This window comes from Hyperolius riggenbachi, chromosome 8, assembly GCF_040937935.1.
Source record: "Hyperolius riggenbachi isolate aHypRig1 chromosome 8, aHypRig1.pri, whole genome shotgun sequence".
NCBI lineage: Eukaryota > Metazoa > Chordata > Amphibia > Anura > Hyperoliidae > Hyperolius > Hyperolius riggenbachi.
Window position 1 is genome coordinate 219,829,551 of NC_090653.1, and position 25,010 is coordinate 219,854,560.

Sequence of the window (25,010 nt, forward strand, 5' to 3'; positions counted from 1 at the left end):
TTGACATACTACACTATTGGCATTAAGAGGGGGGTAGTGTTAGAAATTAAGAGGAGTAGTTAGTGTTAGGCACTGGAGAGTTAATGTTAGGCATCGGGGGGGGGGGGGGTGTTAGTGTTAAGTATTAGGAGGATGGGTTAATGTTAAGCATGGGGGGAGGGTTTAATTTAAGCATCACAAGGGTGTTAGTGTTAGGCATCAGGAGGGGGGGATAGTGTTAGGAAATAAGGAGAATTGTTAGTGTTAGGCAATGGGGGGGGGGGGGGGGGTACTGTTAGGAATTAGGGGGGGTATTAGTGTAAAGGCTCGTACACACGCCGTACTAAAGGCAACGACGGGTCCATCGTCACCTCCCGCTGGGCGGGTTTTCAGCAGACAGTACAGCGTGTGTACAGTCTGTCGGCGGACTGATAAGGCGGGCGGCTCATTCAGAAACAGCCTTATCAGCCGCCGACAGACTGTACACACGCTGTACTGTCTGCTGAAAACCCGCCCGGCGGGAGGTGACGACGGACCCGTCGTTTCCTTTAGTACGGCGTGTGTACGAGCCTTTAGGCATCAGTCAATACAAAATGTCTTGCTTGATCCCTGCACCAACTGCAGCACCAAATCTACTCTACCTGTGGTCTTGTTCCAAAAACATACAAAATGTTTTCATTTTCATGCATGTTGTAGATTTTTGCATTTAACAAAACCATTGCATATAAAACTGAAACTAAACAGCCACACAGAGAAGCCAATCAAAATCCGTTTTTAATGTAACAGGTAAAAGCTGGTTGGTCACTGTGCACAACTGCTCCAGGTTTGCTCTAGTTATCTACATTTCTGTTTTGGTCAGACCTATTTTAGGTAAAATGACCAATGTATTTAACATTTCTGTGTACTACAGAAATTCCTGATTTCTCAAGCCTGGAAAGCTAATATTATTAAAGATATGGCACAATCAATAATGTTTAGGGTTATCTTATTACAGACCTCGCTATAGTGCACATTGTGTGTACTGGTGTCTCGGCTTACTCACGTACCGGAATTTGGTGTAGTGGGGGAGCTGGTCTGGTTATTCTGCACGGCAGCAGCTACTGCATGGGCTGCATTCACGGCTGTCTTGGCTGCGTAGAGGTTTGCTTCTTCCTGAAACTTACCAATGTTTTTTTTGTATCTGATTCTCTTGTTTCCGAACCAGTTGGATACCTGGAGAGGAAAAAACGTGTAAGAATTGTATGAGTTTTAATGCCATTGCACAACAGCACTGCATCAGCAGCTCCCATTTTTTAGTTCTAGTAAACACTCAGAGAGTCACATGAATAATAAAAGTGCCATAAGCACGAAAAAATGTCATTCTTATCTGAAAAATGACAAGCCCTGAAGATACTGGCCGAGGCTCTAGCGCATAAAAAATTAAAGACTAACTAGTGTAGGCTTCTGTGATAGAATCTGTTGCTGAAGAACATTCAGATCCCAGAATATAGGGGATGATGTGTAGGAGATAATGACAGCAAAGCACCATGATAGTCTTTACTACACTAGGATCCACATATGGGGTGCACACAGCATGCCTAATATCCACAATGGAAGGAAGACGTGATGCCTGCACACATTCTTGCTTTATATATGAATCGGGTTAAAGTACCGTATATTCCGGCGTATAAGACGACTGGGTGTATAAGACGACTCCCCAACTTTTCCAGGTAAAATATAGAGTTTGGGATATACTCGCCGTATAAGACTACCCCTCTTCCAATGCACACCGAATTAAAATAAAAATAAAAAAAAATCGTATACTGGTGCTGTGTATTACCAGATACGGGTGCTGTACTGTATATGTTACCCAGTATATAACAGTATATAGTCAATTGACTTGTTGCATTGGTCAACTCTCCTTAAGTAGACTGGTCTGCTCTCCTTGTCTACCTGTTTATCAGAGCGGTATGGAAGAATAGATTGCGCTCCTTCAGCAGGGAGATCTGAAAGGCGGTAACAGGATAGGGCGTATCACCCGGCATCAATGACACCCGGCGTATAAGACGACCCCCAACTTTTCAGAAGATTTTCAAGGGTTAAAAAGTAGTCTTATACGCAGGAATATACAGTAGTTAGTATATTCTCATACATTTGTATATTCTCGAATTTAGTTCTTTACTTCGGAAGAGGGAAGCCTTCAGAGACTTGCCTCGTCCCGACCTGCTAAAGCTCCCAAATGAGCATGGCCACACTGCGCAGGATGCCTCGCACCTGAGCATTTGAATCACCGCTTGGGCTTGGCAGAAGAAGCGGAGTTTGGCTCTGTGCCAGTACACAGGCGCGAGCTGTCTGCACCTGCACAGTGTAGCCGAACTCTTGATGTGCTTCGTGGGGTTCCAGCACAGGAATGACAAGGGGGACAGTGTATTATCCAGATGTTTCCCTCTACCTAGGTAAGTACCCATTTGGGGCATTTTTCCCTTCACTACGGGTTTCAGATATTAAAGGAGTTATCAGGCAATCTTACCAAAATAAGTGCTACTTACCCGGGGCTTCCTCCAGCCCCAAGCTCCCAGCATGTCCCTCGCCGCAGTTTTCCCTTCAGCCGTTCGCCGCAGCTCAGTCCTGGTCCCCGCCGTTGACGTCAGGGCGACCTCCAGGTCGGCCTGTACTGCGCCTGCACGAGTGGCGCTGTCAATCACAGCCACGTGTGCCGGAGCAGATTGCGCAGGCTCAGAACTACTGTGCCTGCGCAGTCCGCTCCGGCCCACGTGGCAGTGATTGACAGCGCCGCTCGCGCAGGCGCAGTACAGGCCGACCTGGAGGGTGCCTTGACGTTATCGCCGGGGACCGGGACGGAGCTGTGGCGAACGGCTGAAGGGACAGCTGCGGCGAGGGACATGCTGAGAGCTTGGGGCTGGAGGAAGCCCCGGGTAAGTAGCACTTATTTTGGTAAGACTGCCTGATAACACCTTTAAGGACATGTTTCACTCTGCAGCAGTTGTTCATTTCTCTTTGCTTAGAAAAGTTATTTTACCAAGGACACTCAAAACCATTTACGACTAACGTTTTCCTGACACAAGCTCAAGGCCAACCAGTATCCTGCAGACCACAATTTGAGGACCACTGGTGTACCTTATGCTAGATTAAGTGAAACCCATAGACAATATTTCTGACATGCTCTGACCCATTCATCTAGCTATCCTAAGTTGGTCTTTGCCAGAGTTGCTCAGATCATTAAGCTTGTCCATTTTTGCTGCTTCCAAGACATCAGTTTCAAAAACTGATTTACTCGATGTCTAATGCATCCCACCCTTGGACAGGTACTACTGTAGTGAGGTATTTAGTGCTATTCACATAATCTGTAAATGGTTGTAATGTTGTGAATGATCAGCGTAGATATTTTTTTTTTAAAGGGTACCTAAAGTGACACTATCGTCCCCAGGTTTAACTTACTTGGGGCGTCTTCCAGCCCCCCTGTAGTCGTCCTGGTCTCTCACTGTCCTTCTGCACTGCTCCATACAGCCACTGTCCCCTTCTGAATTCTTGCCGACTGCAAGACTGGGAGCGTGTATATGCCCAGTTGCAAGTTTTTCAAACTCTGCAAATGCAGAAAGCTCCCACCCACGGCTGCATGATTGAGACCTGTGCGGCCGGAGGCCACGCCTGCAGCTCTTGGATGGGCACAGCGGTTGTAGGGAGAAGAGCAGAAACACAGCCAGGGACCAAAAAGACTACAGGGGCCTTGAAGAAGCCCCAGGTAAGTTAAACTAGGTAACTTAGTGTTGCTTTAGGTTCCCTTTAACTGAAGAAAGGCACAAAATTCCATTAGAGACATGGCATTCAGGAAGTACAGCAGACAGCCGTAATAAATGAAGTAACAGGATATAAAATACTTCCAGGCGGGAAAATTTGTATCCAGAGTCGATTTTCGTTCTTTTTAAGCCGGAATACAGAGAATTGAGTTCTGTGAAAGCAATCTTCCCATCTATAAGGCACAACTGTTCTTTACCTCACCTTCCATTGTGACCCACAGTTCAAACCTCATTCTCAATGTCGTCCCTGGCTGATACTTGACGTTCCATTTTATACATTCTGCTTACCATTAACCTGCCAACCAGCAGGGCAATAATGCATTAATGAAGGTGGGTAGATAATTATTGTAAAAAAAAAAAAAAATCAAATTACTGCTTTATTAACAGCTCTAGAAGTGAGCAAATCTCCGGCGTGTGCAGAGGGGGACAATTCACTAGTCTGAACAATAGCTGCCTCTAATAAAGGCTGCCTTCCACCCTCCCCCCGTTCCATTTTAATATTGCCGGAGCCTGGGGAGGCCTCGGGGTGCGCGATATTCTTGACGTGGTATAGGAATCCGTCCGAGCTTCTCCAATGCTTCTTAATCTTTAATATCAAGGCAATTAAAATTAATGACTGCCACTGTGGGCAGTGTTTGCCTGACATGCATTGTTTGATGGCATTACCTTGAGGTTAAACTAACGAGCGAGGTTTAATTGGAAGCACTGAGAAGAGAGCCACTCGTACGTTATGTTTAACCTGCATGAAAAGGACCGGTTAGTATCAGCGACTGGTTAAGAGCCGCGCACACAAGAAAGGCACATCCATTTCACATAAGCCTTTTTGCAAAAAGAGCATTGTTCATTTCATGCTGCAAATGGCAAGAGACCTCTGTTCATCCAACTCAGACTGAGCCTGAGCAATATAAGCTCCATTCATGGAAAAGATAAGCTACTTCTGCTGAATATGGTGCTGAAATGATACTGTTCCTTGTCTGGGAATGTATATGTACAGTATAAAGCTATACCGGTCTCTATATATTCAAGCGTGAGTACACTTTTGTAAAAGAACAAAAGAAAGAGAGAATCGGTTTCTATAAAATCATGACCTTTTTGCATTAAAGCGGAACGGAACTCAGAACTTCCTCTCTGCTCTAAGAGATAAGCAACAGCATAATAACCTTTAAAGATAAACATTTCTTAGTGACAGCTTACAGAACTATTGCAATAAATCTGCAATGTGTCTACTTCCTGCTTTCATGGAAGCAGACAAAGGGCTAACATCCTGTGTTTACATATTCGCTGTGTCTGGCGAGGACTGATGAATTTCTGTGCTGGACCAGCTGAGAGATCAATTTACAATTGTGATTACTTGAAGATGAGGAGCCTCAAGCCTCAAAAACCTCCCCTGGGGGGTACTCACCTCGGGTGGGGGAAGACTCCGGATCCTAATGAGGCTTCCCACGCCGTCCTCTGTCCCACGGTGGTCTCGCTGCAGCCCTCCGAACAGCCGGCGACAGACCCAACTGTAGATTCAATATTTACCTTTGCTGGCTCCAGCGGGGGCGCTGTGGCTGCTTTCGGCACGGAAATAGACGGAAATACCGGATCTCCGTCGGGTCCGCTCTACTGCGCAGGCGCCCGGAAACTTGCGCCTGCTCAGTAGAGCAGACCCGACGGCGATCGGGTATTTCCGCCTACTTTGGAGCCGACAGCCGTCAGAGCGCCTGCGCAGGAGCCGGGAAGGTAAATATTGACGTCACCGCTGCACGGAGGGCTGCAGCGAGACCCCTGAAGGATGGAGGACGGCGTGGGAAGCCTCATTAGGATCCGGAGGCTTCCCCCACCCGAGGTGAGTACCCCCCAGGGGACGTTTTGTCGTTACAGTTCCTCTTTAATGAGGAACTCCAGTGAAAATAACATAATGAAAAAAAAGTGCTTAATTTTTACAATAATTATTTATAAATGATTTAGTCAGTGTTTGCCCATTGTAATATCTTTCCTCTCCCTGGTTTACATTCTGACATTTATCACATGGTGACATTTTTACTGCTGGCAGGTGATGTCTGTGGAAAGAGATTATGCATTTTGGCAGTTGGAAACAATGCAACAATGCTCCCACAGCGTGATGTCAGCACCCCGGTGCTGACATCACACTGTGGGAGGGGTTTCACCACAATATTAGCCATACAGAGCCCTGTGATTAACCATTTGAGAAAAGGTACAATTTCTCATGGAAAATCAGCTGGTGACTGGGATGAAGTTCAATCCATGGGTACGGTCTCTCTTTAAGACCTCAGCTGCTTGTTGTTCCCTGTTAGTAGAGCTGAGGTCTTGGAATATGGTTTCTACTATAATAGCAATGTTCTGAGTAACATAGTCTCCCATCTAATGTTCTTCACACATTGTATATCATATGGTCACACCTGACAAACTGGGATCTGTGTGTAATAAAAAGGGAACAAGAAGAAGAACAAGCATGGCTCTACATCAGGGGTCTCAAACTCGCGGCCTGTGGGCCATTTGCGGCCCTCGATACAATATTTTGTGGCCCGCGCCGGCAAAAGCTTCCTTATAGTTCGCTTCAGTGCTCCCAAGTAATCCGCAGCATTCCCGCCGCTAAACGAGGGCTGCAGAGCCCCCAAATCACCCGGGGGGCAATCCACCTACATTTCCTGGAAGGAGCAGAGCTTTCAGCTTCAGCTCTGCCCCTCCTGACGTCAATCGCCGCACGGACCGCCGCCTCTCCCCGCCCCTCTCTGTGAAGGAAGAGTGAGAGGGGCGGCCAGAGGCGGCGATGCGTCACGATTGACGTCTGCTCTGCCCCTTCCAGGAAATGCCGGCGGATTTGGGGGCTCTGCGGCGGGGACACGGCGGATTACTTGTAATGGGAGCACTGAAGCGAACTATAAGGTAGTTTGCTTCAGTGTGAATTTGAAATAAAAATCAATGCAAGGGAAGGTGGGGATGTGGCGGGAGCTGCTGATTGTGAAATCCCTTATGCGGCCCAGCCTCATCCTGACTTTGCCTCCTGCGGCCCCCAGGTAAATTGAGTTTGAGACCCCTGCTCTACATGAAGAATGATCCTGAATGATGATAATGATATTGGTATAATCCCAGAATGCCAAGCCTGGGAACTCCCAAGGCCAACAGTTTTCTGAGCAATGTTTTTTTTTTTTTCTTTCACACTTTGGTCAAGTCCTGCAGCACCACAAAGCTAAAGATGAAGACTACCAACTTTAAAAGGCACCAGAAAAACACATAGTAGAATATGTTACATTATTCATTTTATTTAATCCTGGTTTCAGCACCAGCAACACGTCCTATATCTATATATTGTTACTTAATGTTTAGCCTAGGCTGTATTAAGAAGCCTTCTCCTCCCAGTCTAGGAGAGTCTAAGCCCATATGCAATTGATTTTTCATCTGAGTTTTCCCCAGATGATATTTTCACAACTTGTAAATAAAATGCCCTTTACACCAGCAGCAAGCAAGAAAATACTCAAAATTATTTCTACAGTACTTTTTTTAACCTATTTTTTATCCCTTTTTCATTGCAAGGTGCTAAAAAGTTAATTTAAATTGAAGATGAAAAATTATCTCCTAGGAGAAAACTCAGGGGAAAAACATAAATTGCATACGGGCCTAGGTGTGATTTTTGCTCACTTTGGAACACAAAACAAACATTCTGCAGTGGTGCATCTGCCAGCAGTAAAGATGTCACAAACTGATTAATTTAATGCAAATCAGAGGAAAAAAGATTATACAATGGGTAATAACTGACCAAATCTATTATAAATGATTATGATAATAAAATAAAACATATATAGTACATGTGTGTGTATATATCTCTATATATACACACGGAATATATATATATATATATATATATATATATTATATATATATATATATATATATATATATATATATACACACACACACATAGTAACGTTCCTCTTTACTGACTGTTTTAAGATAAAAATATTGTATACTTAATATTTACAATACAGGTTTAAAAATAGGGAAAGGTATTAGCCAGTTTATTGTCATTCAGCAAATACAAATTGTAAACGCCAAAACTTAACCTCTGGAACCTCTGCAAACAAAAGCATTTGCTCGTTGTTAGGGAAACGGATTATTAGCTACACAAAATAAAAGAGAGAAAATCCCTAAAGCACTATCTTCTTCTAACATTTTTGTTGGCAGTGTAAAGGTTAAAAGGCAACACAGGATCTCCTCCTTTCAAGCCAGCCTCCCAGGATCCTTAGCAAACAATGCTGCAGGCAAGCTATGCTTGTCCCTGGTTTACATGCTTCCAACAGAAAAAAAAACATCTATGCATCATATAAAAATAAGTATCATCTCTTTCTCTTGCCATCGCCTAAAGTCAATTAATGAATCGGTTCTAATTGCAGATTCGTTTAAGAGGGCTTTTGTTTTGCTTATTTATCAAGCTAATTGCAGCGTTAACATGGCAGGGAAAAAACGCCCATAAATTATTAGGTAAATGCTTCATCTCTCTGCAGTGGTGCAATGTGTTTTATGTTGGAGGATCCCGCTTTATTTCTTTCACTGGAGAGGTTTAATGAGACAACTGTCATGCACCTGTTTTTTTAGAAAGCCCCTGCAGGCATGAGACTTGAGCACCGGCACAGCGCAGAAGGCACTTAGCTGAGGATTTACAGAATGGCTAGAGCTGGCTGCAAGGGTCATGCATGGCAACAGTGCTGCTCAGAACTCAAACAGGCCGTACACATGAAATGCCTGCTACCTTCTGTATATATTTTATGTAAGGGATATGTAACATGAATGTATTGAATCGGCTCCCGAATGTTCTCTGATGCCTGCACAGTGTGGCTGTATCAAACACGGAGGGCTCTGTTGTACTGCTCAGGTGCAGGCTATCATTATGCCTGCGCAGTGGGGCTGTGCCCATACATGGAGAGCTCTGTGGTACTGCTGAGGTGCAGGCCGTCATTGTGCCTGTGCAGTGGGGCTGTGCCCATACACGCAGGGCTCTGTGGTACTGCTGAGGTGCAGGCCGTCATTGTGCCTGTGCAGTGGGGCTGTGCCCATACACGCAGGGCTCTGTGGTACTGCTGAGGTGCAGGCTGTCATTGCGCCTGCGCAGTGGGGCTGTGCTCAAACACGGAGGGCTCTATGGTACTGCTGAGGTGCAGGCCGTCATTGTGGCTGTGCTCATACATGGAGGGCTCTGTTGCACTGCTCAGGTGCAGGCCGTCATTGTGCCTGCGCAGTGAGGCTGTGCCCATACACGCAGGGCTCTGTGGTACTGCTGAGGTGCAGGCCGTCATTGTGCCTGCGCAGTGGAGCTGTGCCCATACACGGAGGGCTCTGTGGTACTGCTGAGGTGCAGGCCGTCATTGTGCCTGCGCAGTGGGGCTGTGCTCAAACACGGAGGGCTCTATGGTACTGCTGAGGTGCAGGCCATCATTGTGGCTGTGCTCATACATGGAGGGCTCTGTGGTACTGCTCAGGTGCAGGCTGTCATTGTGCCTGCACAGTTGGGCTGTGCTCGTATACGGAGGACTCTGTGGTACTGCTGAGGTGCAGGCCGTCATTGTGCCTGCGCAGTGGGGCTGTGCTCAAACACGGAGGGCTCTGTGGTACTGCTGAGGTGCAGGCTGTCATTGTGCCTGCGCAGTGGGGCTGTGCTCAAACACGGAGGGCTCTATGGTACTGCTGAGGTGCAGGCCGTCATTGTGGCTGTGCTCATACACGGAGGGCTCTGTGGTACTGCTCAGGTGCAGGCTGTCATTCTGCCTGCAGTTGGGCTGTGCTCGTACACGGAGGACTCTGTGGTACTGCTCAGGTGCAGGCCGTCATTGTGGCTGTGCTCATACAAGGAGGGCTCTGTGGTACTGCTCAGGTGCAAGCATTCATTGTGTTTGTACAGTGGGGCTGTGTTTATGCACGGAGGGCTCTGTGGTACTGCTCAGGTGCAGGCTGTCATTGTGCCTGCGCAGTGGGGCTATGCTCGTACACGGAGGGCTCTGTGGTACTGCTCAGGTGCAAGCCGTCATTGTGGCTGTGCTCATACAAGGAGGGCTCTGTGCTACAGCTCAGGTGCAGGCCGTCATTGTGCCTTCGCAGTGGGGCTATGTGCATGCACGGAGGGCTCTGTGGTACTGCTCAGGTGCAGCCTGTCATTGTGCCTGTGCAGTGTAGCTGTGCTCGTATACGGAGGGCTTAGTGGTATTGCTCAGGTGCAGGCCGTCATTGTGCCTGCACATTGGGGTTGTGCTTGTACATGGAGCGGCTCTGTGGTACTGCTCAGGTGCAGGCCGTCATTGTGCCTGAACATTGGGGCTGTGCTCGTACATGGAGCGGCTCTGTAGTACTGCTCAGGTGCATGCCATCATTGTGCCTGTGCAGTGGGGCTGTGCTCATACACAAAGGGCTCTGTGGTACAGCTCAGGTGCAGGCCGTCATTGTTTCTACACAGTGGGGCTATGCTCATACACGGAGAGCTCTGTGGTACAGCAGGTGCAGGCCGTCATTGTGCTTGCGCAGTTGGGCTGTGCTCATACATGAAGGGCTCTGTGGTACAGCTCAGGTGCAGGCCGTCATTGTGCCTGTGCAGTGGGGCTGTGCTCATACACGGAGGGCTCTGTGGTACAGCAGGTGCAGGCCATCATTGTGCCTGCACAGTGGCGCAGTGCTCATACACGGAGGGCTCTGTTGTACTGCTCAGGTGCATGCCGTCATTGTGCCTGTGCAGTGGGGCTGTGCTCATACACAAAGGGCTCTGTGGTACAGCTCAGGTGCAGGCCGTCATTGTTTCTACACAGTGGGGCTATGCTCATACACGGAGGGCTCTGTGGTACAGCAGGTGCAGGCCGTCATTGTGCTTGCGCAGTTGGGCTGTGCTCATACATGAAGGGCTCTGTGGTACAGCTCAGGTGCAGGCCGTCATTGTGCCTGTGCAGTGGGGCTGTGCTCATACACGGAGGGCTCTGTGGTACAGCAGGTGCAGGCCATCATTGTGCCTGCGCAGTGGGGCTTTGCTCATACACGGAGGGCTCTGTTGTACTGCTCAGGTGCAGGCCGTCATTGTGCCTGCACATTGGGGCTGTGCTCATACACGGAGGGCTCTGTGGTACAGCTCAGGTGCATGCTGTCATTGTGCCTGCGCAGTGGGGCTGTGCTCGTACATGGAGCGGCTCTGTGGTACTGCTCCACACTTTGAGCACTGCAGGGTCACTTCACTTATGCGGGCATTCCCAGGCAGGTAAAAACTAGTTGAACCAGATGGATCCTGTGATGTTTGATGCTATATCTGTCTGTGGGCGTCATCCCTCTATTTAATTTAATGTCTCTTAATTTAATTCTCTGTGGTACAGCTCAGGTGCATGCTGTCATTGTGCCTGCACAGTGTGGCCGTGCTCATACACGGAGGGCTCTGTGGTACAGCTCAGGTGCAGGCCATCGTGCTTGCGCAGTTGGGCTGTGCTCATACACGGAGGGCTCTGTGGTACAGTAGGTGCAGGCCGTCATTGTGCCTGCACAGTGGGGCTGTGCTCATGCATGGAGGGCTCTGTGGTACAGCAGGTGCAGGCCATCACTGTGCTTGCGCAGTTGGGCTGTGCTCATACACGGAGTGGCTCTGTGGTACTGCTCCACACTTTGAGCACTGCAGGGTCACTTCACTTATGTGAGCATTCCCAGGCAGGTAAAACTAGTTGAACCAGGTGGATCCTGTGAGGTTTGATGCTATATCTGTCCAAGGGCATCATCACTCTATTTAATTTAATGTCATGCCACCCAGCTATGACAAATCTTGGCACAGGAGCAGCAGGTGCTAAGATTACACAGATTACACAGCAATCGTATAATCTGAGCTCCTTTTGGTTTCGGTGCAGACATCAGGGATTTCAGCCAAAATAATGATCACATCACAATGACAATCGATTTAAAACTGTAGTCGTGTTTTTTATGCTTGGTTACACTGAAATGCCATCAAAATGATTCAACTCATCACCTTGCCTGATTGTTTCTTTTTGATTCATCCCTCACAAAAAATCCATAAAAGGCAATCAAAAATGTCCATATATTAATCCATTTTTTAGTGATCTGGTCAGCATATTGAAAAGATGAAATTGTAATGCGTGTTGCTATCTCAAAGTACACCCGAGTAATCATACACTTTTTGTGAGAAAATAAACGTATAATTGGGGGTTACGGTATTTGTCGTGAAAACTAGCCTTACAGTTTCAGCAGTTTCAGAGACTGGAGCTGATGTAACAAACCAAAGACAGGAGTAAAGTGATCCCAGCGTCCTCATTGGGGGTCATGTGACTGGAACAGCTGAGACTATAGTGTGTTTGCACTTAGCCCCACCTCTCCTTGTAGCCCGTAGGTGGTGCCAGGCCTGGATTTAATTCACAGGAGCCTATAGGCAAAAATGTTCTGGCACCCTAGACTTCTCCCTCCATAAACCCACAAACCCGCCAAAACCACACCGTAAGTATGCTAGCTGGTCCAGCTGTCACCTCTCCCCTACTTCCCCTAACCAGCAAAGTTAGCCTCAGGTGCCCCTTCATATTGAGGGAACTTCTGGCAAACTAATACTAAATAGCTAGAGGTGCCCCCAAGTGTTAAGTAGCTTAAAGAGACTGAAGCCTCTTAAAAATCCTTTTTTTTTAAACAATCCTGTTAAATACCTTAATCCTACCTAAACCGCCGCATTCCCGCGGCTGTAAACTATCTAAATCACCCCTAAATCCCCGGGGGGCGATCTGGGCAGCGCTTCCGTGTGAGGCAGGGCTATGAGCCGCAGCTCTGCCTCTCAGCGCGTCTGTCAGCGGCGCATCGCCGCCTCTCCCCCGCCCCTCACAGTCCTCCTTCACTGAGAGGGGCAGGGGAGAGGCGGAGATCCGCCGCTGACAGACGCGTGTGAGGCAGGGCTGCGGTTCATAGCCCTGCCTCACACGGAAGCACACAGGGGCAGCAAAATCCACGACCAAGAAAGTCGTGGATTTTGCTGGGGAGAGGGAGGGCGAGTTAGGGGGGTTTTAGATCGTTTACAGCCGCGGGGGTTTAGGTAGGATTAAGGTATTCAACAGGATTGTTTAATAAAAAAAGGATTTTTAAGAGGCTTCAGAGTCTCTTTAAGATGCCACCCGCTGAAGGGAGGTCTTGTCAGTGGAATGCTGAGAGCCAGGTGAGTAATCTGTTATCTGCTTTCTGCTGGGGACTCTGCATAGGGAAGGAGGGAGGGGAGTGAGCCTGTAGGCACGCCTTTTCATCATCAGGCGCCTGTAGGCACATGCCTACAGTGCCTTATGGAAAATTCAGCCCTGGACTGGCATGGCATTTTGAATGAGCAGTCATGCCATTTTCAGTACACTTATAATTTAAATAATACATATTTCACGGTTTAAGATATAAGGATGTGCCCCTTTAAATACAGTTCGTGCACAGGAAGGAAGCTTTTGTCAAGGGCCTCTACACATGTTCTATAGGTCTATTGCAGAATTAGTATACGCTTGCAAGCCGAAGATGAGGCCACACGCATGAATATGCTAATTCTATGGAATCTGTGTTTGTTTAGCTTTAGGGAAAAAATTGTCATTGTGTCAGTGTAACGAGATGTGTCGTTTCAACACATCCTTATAACCCATGCAGAAAACTCCGAGGGTTAAAATGACGCAGGATCAAAATCAAACAGAGCCCCGGAAGTGGGATTTGGAAATGAGCAGCCTCCACGGCCTGTAGAAATCTGGCATATGCCAGGCACACTCCTGGAAATGTCACATGTGACATATGAGACGTGACAGGACCCTCAGACAGAGGGGCACTCATTGGCAGAGACCCACGGCAGGACTGGGTAGCATGGCATTTGAAAAGCGCAGCCTATTCTGTATACTGATGCCTGGCTCCCACAGTGCATCTCTCTTCCTGATGACCACCTCTGAAGTGGGAACCTAAAACCAGGCCTAACAATAGCTCAGGCGACAGGCAGGAACAATTCCATTGTCTTAACCCAATTAAATGCCTGATGCACAGGGGTATAGTAATTATAATTAGTCGTAATGCATTAATTATACATAATTATCGTAATTACAATTACTTGTAATTAATGAATTGCACATTTCTTAATTCCCTTGCTACTGGAATTATGTAGGGATACTGGAAAATCCTTAAAACAGCTGTCTGTAGACGAAATGCGCATAGATTTCTTAAAGAGACAGTACTCCTAAAGTATAAGGTACTGAATGGAAAATGCTGCTTTAATTTTACCTGTTCTGGGTAACTCAGTGATTGAAAAAAAAAAAAACATGACCAGATGTTATCAGCAGTAAAAACTGCTTGTCAAACAGACACGTAACACAAAAGGTATAGCCTGTGAAAGAAGTATAAAAAATTGTAGCTGTCCCTGTTACTGTTGGGGATGCTGTCCATGCATTGGTAAACAGTAGTTAGGGCCCTTTTCCACTAGCGCGTTTGCGCTGGCTGAATTGGAAAGTCGCAAACCGCTAGCGATTTTACAATCGCTACGGTTTGCTTTTTAACATAGGAATCGCGGTAGGTCATTTCCACTACCGCGATTCGTTTTTTACAGGAACGCGAACGTGCGGCGGAACGATTATTGCCGCAATTTTGCTATGCAGTGCATAGCATAGCAAAATCGCGACCGCAAACGTCGGGAAATCGCCGCAAATTTTTGTACTTTTGCGATTCAGCAATCGCTAGCGTTCAGCGTGAACGCTAGCGACTGCTAGTGGAAAAGGGCCCTTACAAAGATTAGACAGAGGACCTTGGTCTTTGTCATTAGGATAACTCATTACTGTTCCTCCTAACAAGATTCCAACTTTACAATGAATAACCTCATCAAAACCTCCTCCAATGTTATCACCTTAGTGATGCTTAATGTTAACCCCTTCGTCACACCTAATCTTAAAGAGGAACTTCATCTCTGCTCTAAAACATTATACACAGCATTACAACTTTATGGACATTTTTATTTTATTATTATCTAGTATTTTAATTAATTGCAGTTTATGGAAATCCTACAAAAACCCTGAAGTTTTGACTTGGTTTCACTTTTGCAGGGAGCGCTGAAAGGATTAAGCCTCAGTGTTTACTGTATGAGGAGAGTTGCCTTGGCAGAGCTCTCTAGTAGTCTATCTAGTCTAACTACTTAGACACTTTGATCTGGTAAAAAAATAAATAAAACACAGACCACAGAGCAGTGAATTTCTTCAGCACCTATTCTGTATGTGGAATAAAGACTTTTCACTGTGTGCAGTGCAAGAGTTCAGGTCCTTTTTAACCTCTTCCCAATGGTAACCTGTTCCGATACCTAAACATAACCGTCCTTACCTTAATATATTCCAGACACGTATCCCTAACTTTATCCCCTATCGTTAACCCATTCTTGATGCCTAATCCTAATTGTACCTGTGTTCTGAGTGAAACCCCCTAACTAACACTTCATCTTAGCCCTCTAAACCTAACCTCACTCGACTCTACTACCCAAAACACTAACCCTCCTAAACGACGTATAAGTACAACTGACCACCATTATTAACACTCACCTTTCGTCATATTCACCCCCTGTGCTGAATCCAAGTTCTAGAGGGATGAAATTTTATTGACAGCGGATCAGCTGCGTAATAGTCTATTGCCCGAGCTGGAGCTGCGGAGTGCCCATTTAGGTTAATTTTGGTACTGGGATCAAAATACCAATCATCCCCACGATTAAACTGATCACACTTTTATAAATGTAAAGCTCTTAAAGAGGTGATCTAATTCGAACTACTTCGAATTCGAAGTACTATTAAAGAAGTACTAAATAGAGCCCATAATGGGATTCAGTGAAAACTTTTCATTTGCCTGAAAAGCTAAAGTTCTGGTAAAAATCCTGCTGCAGCCTTTTAAACGAGTTGATATTTAGGCATTTAGTGGGTCCTCCCCTGGCAGAGGTTTTAGCTGTTCCTCTCGTATTGGCACTGCTGGGAGCTATGAAGAGAGAGCGGCTCACCTGTGACACTGTGATACTGCACTTCTTTGCCAGTTCCTCTTTGGCTTCCTCGCTTGGGTAAGGGTTGCTGAGGTGAGAGTAGAAATACTCGTTTAGGATCTCTGTGGCCTGTTTACTGAAGTTACGTCTTTTTCTCCTGTTGAATAAATAATTTACAACAATAACTATTACTGGGTTAAAAATACACCTTATACACTTTTAGTACATGTTTAGCTGAAAATCCAGTAAAAGCTTCTAGGAGTTCCAACAGGATGAGCTACAGAAGATATGTAGCAGCCCACTGCATAATTAATGTAACATACATATTATTGAGATCAATAAGAAGAAAAAAAGGAAGTAGAATCTCTAGTGAGATTACCTGAAGATGGGATAGTAGTCATGCAAACTACAGATGACTAGAATAATCTCTTCTCATGTGGGGAGTGGAATCCTTGCTAGCAAACAATGACCACTAGCTGCTGATTAGCCAGGAGCTGCGCAATTAAGTTGGGTGTCAGTGATTGGTAGCTTGTCCCTTTATTTGCTAATATGGCTACTACCAAATAAAGTTTAAGAGTCAATTGAACACATTTTTCACTAGAAAAATACCTATATTTACGTAGGTCTGTACATCTGAAAGAGGGACAAAGGAGACAGTAAAGGGGACTGGGTTCCCAAAGAGGGAATGTCCCTCCAAAAAAGAGATAGTCTTTTGGAGGGACAGTCCCTCTTTCTGCCTCATTTGTCCCTCTTTCAGGACTGATGTACAGATCTTGGTAAATATAGGTACTGTATTTCTCAAGTGAAACATGTTCAATTGACTCTTACATTTTATTCCCATCCTTTAAATTGATATTTTTCTTATTTTCACATGTTAATATGAAGGATAATGAACCACAATAGAAAGAAACGGTGTGTTTAGAATTATGACAACAACATATTTTTCTTATGGAATCTTTATGGTATACGTGACTAGGGGTTCGTCGGGGGCGTGCTTAGGGGCGTGGCTTAATGTCCCCTTTCTTATCTTAAAAAGTTGGGAGGTATGGCTACTACTTCCTGGGCCAGATGCAATTTGCATGCTAGGAGAATTTTCAGGTCATGCCTAACTAATCCTTATCCTGGATAAGCTGGTCACAGAAACGTACACAACTCTAGATGCCATATTTGAAGTAATATCTTAGATACAACAAAAAGACCCTCAGGACTTGTATCAACATCAGGTGCTATTGACTCAGAGGGTAATAAATATAACAGACCATCAGTCTAAAATGAAGGTCAACATGGCTGCCCTCATATGTGCCTCTGTACAGCCTCCCTTATGCCTGGTACACAACATGCAATTTCCCATCAGATAGATAGGTCGATAATTTTTGACAGATCCGATCGGATTTCCAATCATATTTCTGATCGATTTTCTGATCACTTTAATGCAAATTGATCTCACCTGTCGGAAACTATTTATTCAACGGGAAACTGCATGGTGTGTACCAGGCTTTAGAGCAGAACTCTGGGGACAACACAACAATGGCCTGAGCAACAGTTTTGCTGTAATGCAGAGGGCAGATAGAGATCTGCTCTTGCATTTGTAAGAAAAGTTATTCTTAAGTGTCACTCTATCGTTAATCTAAGCTTAAAAATGTATAATTATCCTAAAACAACTAGTCTAAATAGACTAGTAAGTACAGTTAGCTTTTTACTCCCACCCCCCACCCCCCCTTATCCAAAAGTGCATCAAAAAAGCATCTGGGCCATCTATGTATCTCAATACACAGATTTGGCCTCTGTGGCCAAATTTCTCTCCTACTCTGTGCTATTATTTCTAAACAGAATGCCATTTCACATCTATTGAAAGAAGCGAGGCAGACCATTAGATGGGGCCTTTTTAGTCTAAATTAATATATGCTGGCCTTCAGAAGCCCTGTTCCTGGGTCCACCTTTCAGTTTGTTTCAGCAGACAGGAGATGACATCACATTACAACCAACAGCAAGGAACAGGGCTGCAGTGGTCAGGTTTCAGTTTGAAGAAGCCCTTGTAGGAGGTCCAATTTAACTAGAGATGATTGTGCGTATGTATGTAGGTACACTTAACCTTTAAAATATGTTTGAATTTTGATCCAATGACTGTTGCTCCCTATATACCAAGAATTGTCACTGTGGGCGACCACTCACACGCAGAACTTGCGTAAAGCAGGCGGGCGGGGCAGAAACTCATTAGACTGTACTGACACTGTTAGGCCAAGATATAGGCTTCCCACACAGGAAGTGCAGAAATAAGCAAATTACTTGCTAAGTATTTAATTTTATTAATTATTATTTTAGTATTTAATGAATTAAACAGCATTTTCATGAAGCGGTTACATTTTAGACACAATTCTTATCTAAATTAGGCCCTTGAGTTCTTTTTAAAGAATCATCAGCTTTAAAACATTTTTTTATACATTGCGTGCATCATAAGCACATTTCATGAATATTTTTTTTTCAGTGTACGCCTTACAATCTCTATAAGGCTTTTCTATTGCTTTTTATGTTTCACTCATGAAACCATATAAGGACTGCAGGATTGAGTTCCTAGCACAGATGGGTTCACACTCAGGCTGTTATACATGTTTCATAGGATTCAGACAAGCTCCCAGTGGGAAGCCTTGAAATGTGCAGGCCTCAGGGCTACTGTGCCATAAGGCATCCGGCAAACTGCCTGCCTGGGGCGGCTAGGATCTCATTGCTCTCATATTCTGCTTTCAACTTACATTCCTTTCCTTCGACGCTCTCTGAATTTCCCCATGTAATGGTATGTTGAATAAGGAGTTAATGCTACACTTGAAGTAACTCAAGAACTCCCTATGTTATGCTTCAGTTGCTAAGTTAAGCAATTCACACAACCGGAAAATTTTCTGTGTAATTTTTTATGTTATTTACTCAAGTGTGGAACTATAAGTGATAAATTGCTAAATTTCAAGCTCTTAAGTCTCTTTTGCACTTGGTACGCTTGTGATCGCTGATGTACTTATCCAGCATATACTTGTTTGTCCTGCTGGCAACCTCTGAGAGGGCTGGCTGCCATTTTTAGTATCCTGGAACATTGCTCCAGCCTTTTGACTATTTCTGAAATATGATTGTTCTTGGAGGAATAGAAGCCTGACGTTACTCTATGGAGGCATTTTTCAAGGGTATTTTATTTTAGCAGAACAAAATAATAAGTTAGCATGTTGCTGAATACTTTTGTATAGTGATTAAGATAACTGTAATGTAAATTTGTAAAGGGTCACTCTACTTAAAGTGAACCTGAAGTTAAAATATACTTATGAGATAATGAATTATATGCATAGTATGGAAGATAAATATAACATTAGTAATATGGAAATGCATCTCATATTCTTATTTTCAGTTTAAGAGCTTAATTTTAAAGGTTACATTAGACTGTCACGGTTGCTGTTTAGAATGTACACTCTGCCTTTTTAATCTGAGAGAACAAAAAAGGACTATTTTACTTCCCTGCACTTAAACCTCATTAGAAGCCTTATCTCACTGTTTCTCAGCTGCTTTCGCTTCTATTTCGCTCTCTATAAGCTCTTTTGTATAAATACCAACTCCGTTTTTTTTAACCCTTGCTATACTGGAAAACAGAAAGGGACGCCAGAGAATTTCTTACTAGGGCAAGTATTCTATGTACCTATGTTTATCTCATCATGTCAAATGTCACTTCAGGTATGCTTTGAGTCAAAGTTTTAATATACAACCATGTTATTTCCATGGTTTACATTAAAGCGACTCCGAGCAGTGTAGAAACTATGGAAAGATGCATATCATTTTAAAGCTCTCTTTCTCCTCTTTCCAATGATATATAAACCAATGCCCTACGCCTTTTAGTTTTCGCAATTTTCGCGATTGAAATTGCCGCAACCGCGATTTCAATCGGGAAAATAGAGAAAACTAAAAGGCGTAGGGTGACGATTTAGGTGTCGCCAGAAAGAGAGCTTTAAAATGATATCCATCTTTCCATAGTTACATTGTATTACACAGGGCGACTTTTTCTGCTGAATGGAGCTGCTGACACTGGGGAAAGTGTCGCCCTGTGTAATACAAGAAACTATGGAAAGATCGATATCATTTTAAAGCTCTCTTCCTCCTCTTTCTGGCGACATGTAAATCGTCGCCCTACGCCTTTTAGTTTTCTCTATTTTCGCGATTGAAGTCGCGGCCGCTGCAATTTCAATCGCGAAACTAGCGAAAACTAAAAGGCGTAGGGCGGCGGTTTATATATCATTGGAAAGAGGAGAAAGAGAGCTTTAACGTGATATGCATCTTTCCATAGTTTCTACACTGCTCGGAGTCCCTTTAAGCAGTGACTACAGTAATCCGTTTGCATCTTATTGATTTGCATCTTATTGATTATCCCTAGATAAAACCCCTCAAAAAACAGGACAGCATAGAAGGAAAACAACACTTCCGAAGGAATAGAAACATTTTTGAAGCAGATTTTTTTTCACATGAAGCAGCACAGGTTGTAAATGCAGTTTACTATCAGAATAAGCACACAGTAACAGCTTTTACAATATATACTGCATTGCATTATTGCGATTATATATTGTATTATATAATTATATTATACCATTTTAGGATATTTTTAGCATAAGCAAGAGAGAGAATAACCTGGTTTTAATTGAACATATATTGTAGAATATTTGGCTCCATTTGGTTAATATTGTGATGAGCCCTGTTCAGTGATGGCCATAGCTATCAAGGTAAACTGCATAGAAAGACTATACGGAACCCACCAGGTGATGCTGACAAGCACTTGTTGTCAATGTAGAATGGAAAGCAAAAGCATAAGTCCCAAGGTCCTCTAAAGTCCTCTATTCTTAGCCGATTCCTTACGCTTGTGGACACTGCACAGCATGCTGCCCTTCGGATAACATGGTGAACAGTACTTGCCACAAAAAGTCAGGCTTCACTGATCTCTTAGAGATGTATGTTGGACGCCGTTGACAAGTGTTCAGAGTCCTTACCAGAGATGCAACAGAGCATGTCCTAGTCCCACTGTCTACTATTCTGTGCAAATTTTACAATAACTTTGTACGCTGCCTGGCATGTTCCTTCTACGGTTCAAAGAACCAGTGCCATCTGGGCTTTGTTCACTTTGTGACCAACCAAGCTTTTCACAGATGTAAAATGGGAACTTAAAAAAGGCTGGTGTGCATGTTTTCTATATCAACTGCGAAAAAATGTTTAACTGTAGACAGGTAATCAAACTAGCACAGCCTAGATACAGACCAGGCATGGTCTTAGAGCTTTTGAGGAGCTACACAGGGCTAGAAGCAGGGCCGGGCCGAGGCATAGGCTGGAGAGGCTCCAGCCTCGGGGAGCAGTGTAGGAGGGGGCGCAGAATTCATTCAGCTGTCATTCCTAATTGTGTTTGAAGCAGAAAGAAATAATAAAAGTGGATACATAGCAGTGACTGCAAGCCAGATAACTAGATATTAAGGTGTTGGGGAGGTTGTGGGCCCTGTGGCGCCTCTTAGTCTAACAGCAGTCAGTGTGTGACGGCTAGGGTGGGAGGGATGGAGGGGCGCACGTTGGTGTCTCTGCCTTGGGTGCTGGAGGACCTTGTCCCGGCTCTGGCTAGAAGAACATGCTTTGGCTTTAAGTTACTAAACTAATGGAGGTCTGCAGCTATAGGCCAAGACACAGAGTAGAATATACAGGTGCTATTCATCATTACCAGGCTTAATACCAACCTGGCATCGAGAAACCTCGACCGCAGGATCATGACTGCTTCACACGTGCTTTGTTTCAGCTGCATTTGGATGGAGCTGAATTTCCTGTGGATAATGCCCACCATCCTCTCAATCTCTTTGGGGGAGATGGGACGCGTCCGGCTCTGTTCTCTCAAGAGGTTCATCACGTGGGTTGTGAATTCATTGCATGCCTGTGACATATAATAAACATAATATAATCCGTAAGAACCAACACTTTGCATCTAACACCATTATTTTGTTTTAGTGCAGTAATAACTACTAGATCTTTATTTGTTATATGGGGTATTTCATTATTTTACACATCTATATTACTTTGCTCCTTTTTATAACAGCAATTTACAGACACCTTTGAATAAACATTGACAAAACATATGGACTGTAGGGAGGCAGCAACGCTGGAATGTATTAAGTTCAAAACCTTAGGGTGGCAAGTCAGGCTACCACCATGTCGTCCATTAACACACTTTTATCTGGTACACAGAAAACTTAGGGTGATTACACATTCAGTTATTGTCACCTGCAGGGAACAGGACATGATGCCTTGGGTGACAGTTTGTGGCCAAGTGCCTTACAGAGGTGTCACAAGTACACCCAGTACATTCTTGGCAGAGAGTGCTGAGAACGCTCTTATGCATTCATGTCAAACTCCGCCCGGCAGGCCAAATCTGTCTTGCCGAACCATCAAATTTTGCCCACAAATGGTTTCCCCACTTTGCAATATGGAAGTTATATTGGAGGTGAAGCCCTAGATCACCAGGGAAATTGTATGGGGGAGGGAAACGGTAAGTACTAGACACCAGGGAACTGTATAGGGGAGGGAGGGGGCATCTAAACACCAGGGAACTGTATAGGGAAAGGAGGAAAGACCACTAAACACCCGGGAACTGTATAGGAGAGGACCACTATAAACCAGGAAACTGTATAGGGGAGGGAAGGGTGGGGGCTACTAGTCACCAGGAAACTTTAGAAGGGAGTAAGGTGGCCCCTAGAAATTGAGGTTGGCCCGTGACTTAGTCCCAGTGATCAGTTTTCGCCCCATTTTGCATTTCAGTTTGACACCCTTGCTCTGTGTACAGGCCTTTATTTTGGAGTATATGAATAAACCTGTTGTATAAAAACTGACAGCATCCTGTCTACTTCGGGGAGGTGAGTCCACCACCACCTCTTGAGGATTTTAAACTTTTTAATGCTTTTTATCCTGTTGGCGCCTCTGTTTACTCTTATATTACCAATATCCACCCCTGGTGGAGGGGTCGATCCCCATCTTCTTTCCTATCTACAGAGAGCGACTTTTAATCCTGAGTGAGGACAGGTCTAATCTCCTCACCTGCCTGTACAGTGGTTACCTAGGTGGTAACCTACACTTGTGAGTATATACACTATATACTGTTCAAATCCAACCCTTTGTTTTGCATACTACACTATATTGGGCTCTCGGTGTCCCCCTCTCTTTTTTATCTAAAAATTAGAGTGACTGTACAGATACACTTTAGGAATGCAGTCTGTCACTTTTGTATGTTTTTATAGATGACATTTGGAAGTGTTATTCCTTTGTACTGGCATATGACATTAAAAAGTCACACACTCCAGAAAATCACGTTAAAAATATATATTGTCCAAAATAATCAGGGTAGACTGCTGTGATCTGATACTTTGTTCTCATCCTAAAATCAACAATACAATGCCTTCAAAAGGAAGGTCAATTTGTTTGTATAGCTGGCACATCAAATCCAAGCGAAATGACAATAAGGGCTACAACCCAGAAATGATGACCCTAAAAAGATCAGAATGTTACCAACATGTTGGTGACATTCTGGCATTTTCATAAAATCCCTTTAGGGACATGTCACATGGGTTACTGCCACTGGGACATATCTCTACAGGCCGCAACATAAAGTGAACATATCAGTTTAATTTTTGGAAAAAGTGTTAATCATTAAGCAATCAAAATTTGACAGCATTTGTGAGAAGCAATACTGCTATTCAGGTGCGTAACTACAGGGGGGTGGACCCTGCAACTGCAGGGGGGCCCAAAGGTGTGGAGGAACCCCCAAATACTGACCTTACCTCCCTCTGATATGCCAGATCAGGTGTTGTTGTGCGGGATCACCCAGGGGAGGCAAGGGAAGGGTTGTGAACATTAACCCCTTTACCAATCACCTAACGCCAATAGGCGTCGGAAGGTGGCAGCCCCAGGACCGCCTAACTCCGAAAGGTATCAAGAGCTGTGGGCAGAGATTAGCGGGGATTGCGTGCGCATCCCCATTCAGTTATGGAGCGGAGCTCTGTAAATAACCTGCTAGCTGCGATCGCGGCTGGCAGGTTGAAAAAAAACCCAACACAGCTCGTAATCACTTGTACAGCACTGCGATCTGCCCACTGCGGCCCTGGCCGCGTGCGTCATCACTCTGGCTGAAGTCGCCAGGGCCTTTCTGCACAAGTGCAGTACGCAACATCAGGGGGAGCAAGGACACAGCCGGCCAGGGCCGACTGCGACATTAAAGTTGCGAAAACCAGGAAGTGGGCCGTGTCGGGGACTGGAGGATCTCTTTGTCCCGGCGCGGGCACAGCACGTCAGTCTGGGCGGGGGGGTGTGAATTTGGTGTCGGGCAGTAGAAGCCCCAGGAAAGTTGAACCATATTCCCCCCTGGCAGTACTCCTTTAGTCAACAACTGCACTATGTTGTACCGGACAGAGCAGTACAATGCTAGCGGATCAACTGATTCTCAATCAGATTTAAGCTGACATCTAATTGATATAAATTTGACAAAGAGGTAAGATCAATTGCTACTACCCAAAAATTTCTGATGAGGTGGTGATCGATCGTTTGCAATATTGGGTTGTTACTGATCCGTGTATGGCTAGCATAACCCTTTCTACAAACATAAAGGTAGAGGTAAATTATACCGTATTGTTCGGCATATACGACGCACCTAGGTTTAGAGGGCAAAAACCAGGGGAAAAAATATTATAAACCTGGTGTGCCCATGGTCCAGGAGCATCTTGTAGATGTTCTCCCCTAATTATTTTGTCACCCATGTGTCCTACTGTGTCCCCTTATATCCTGCTGTGTCCCCCATGTGTGTCCTTCTGTCTCCCATGTATGTCCTCTCCTCCCCCATGGGTGTCCTTCTGCTCAACATTGTGTGTCCTCTGAGGTGTCTGATCGCCAACGGAATGGACAAGCGAAGGAGGACACAGGGGGACAATACAGGGAGTCCCTGACATCGGGGCAGGTCAGCGGTTCGTATTGGCGGGTCTTCATAAGTTTGGGCATATAAGACGCAAGGACTTTTTCTCCCCCATTTTGGGGGGGAGAAAATGTGTGTCTTATATGCCAAACAATGAAGTAAATCTCAAGCCTGCTCTGCACTGTACAATTTACTGAACAGGCACAGGTGACTCTGTATACTGTATGCTGCTACTGAAATATTGGATCTGTCGTGTTGTATGATGTTCAGCCAGTGCGCTGCTCTTCAGAAGAAACCAACGGCTGCTCCATTTCAT

General features: G+C 45.0%; 1 protein-coding gene across 3 annotated transcripts in view; it reads right to left on the minus strand.

Annotated features, from left to right (window-relative positions):
• PBX3 (PBX homeobox 3) overlaps positions 1-25,010 on the minus strand; it is a 340,789-nt gene that overhangs the window by 20,760 nt on the left and 295,019 nt on the right. For all 3 annotated transcript variants that reach the window (XM_068248179.1, XM_068248180.1, XM_068248181.1), the window contains 3 exons: positions 21,483-21,673; positions 15,766-15,901; positions 1,026-1,191 (listed from right to left, as the gene is read on the minus strand). In XM_068248179.1, coding sequence (XP_068104280.1) covers positions 1,026-1,191; positions 15,766-15,901; positions 21,483-21,673 — 493 coding nt within the window. The remainder of the gene's footprint in view (positions 1-1,025; positions 1,192-15,765; positions 15,902-21,482; positions 21,674-25,010) is intronic.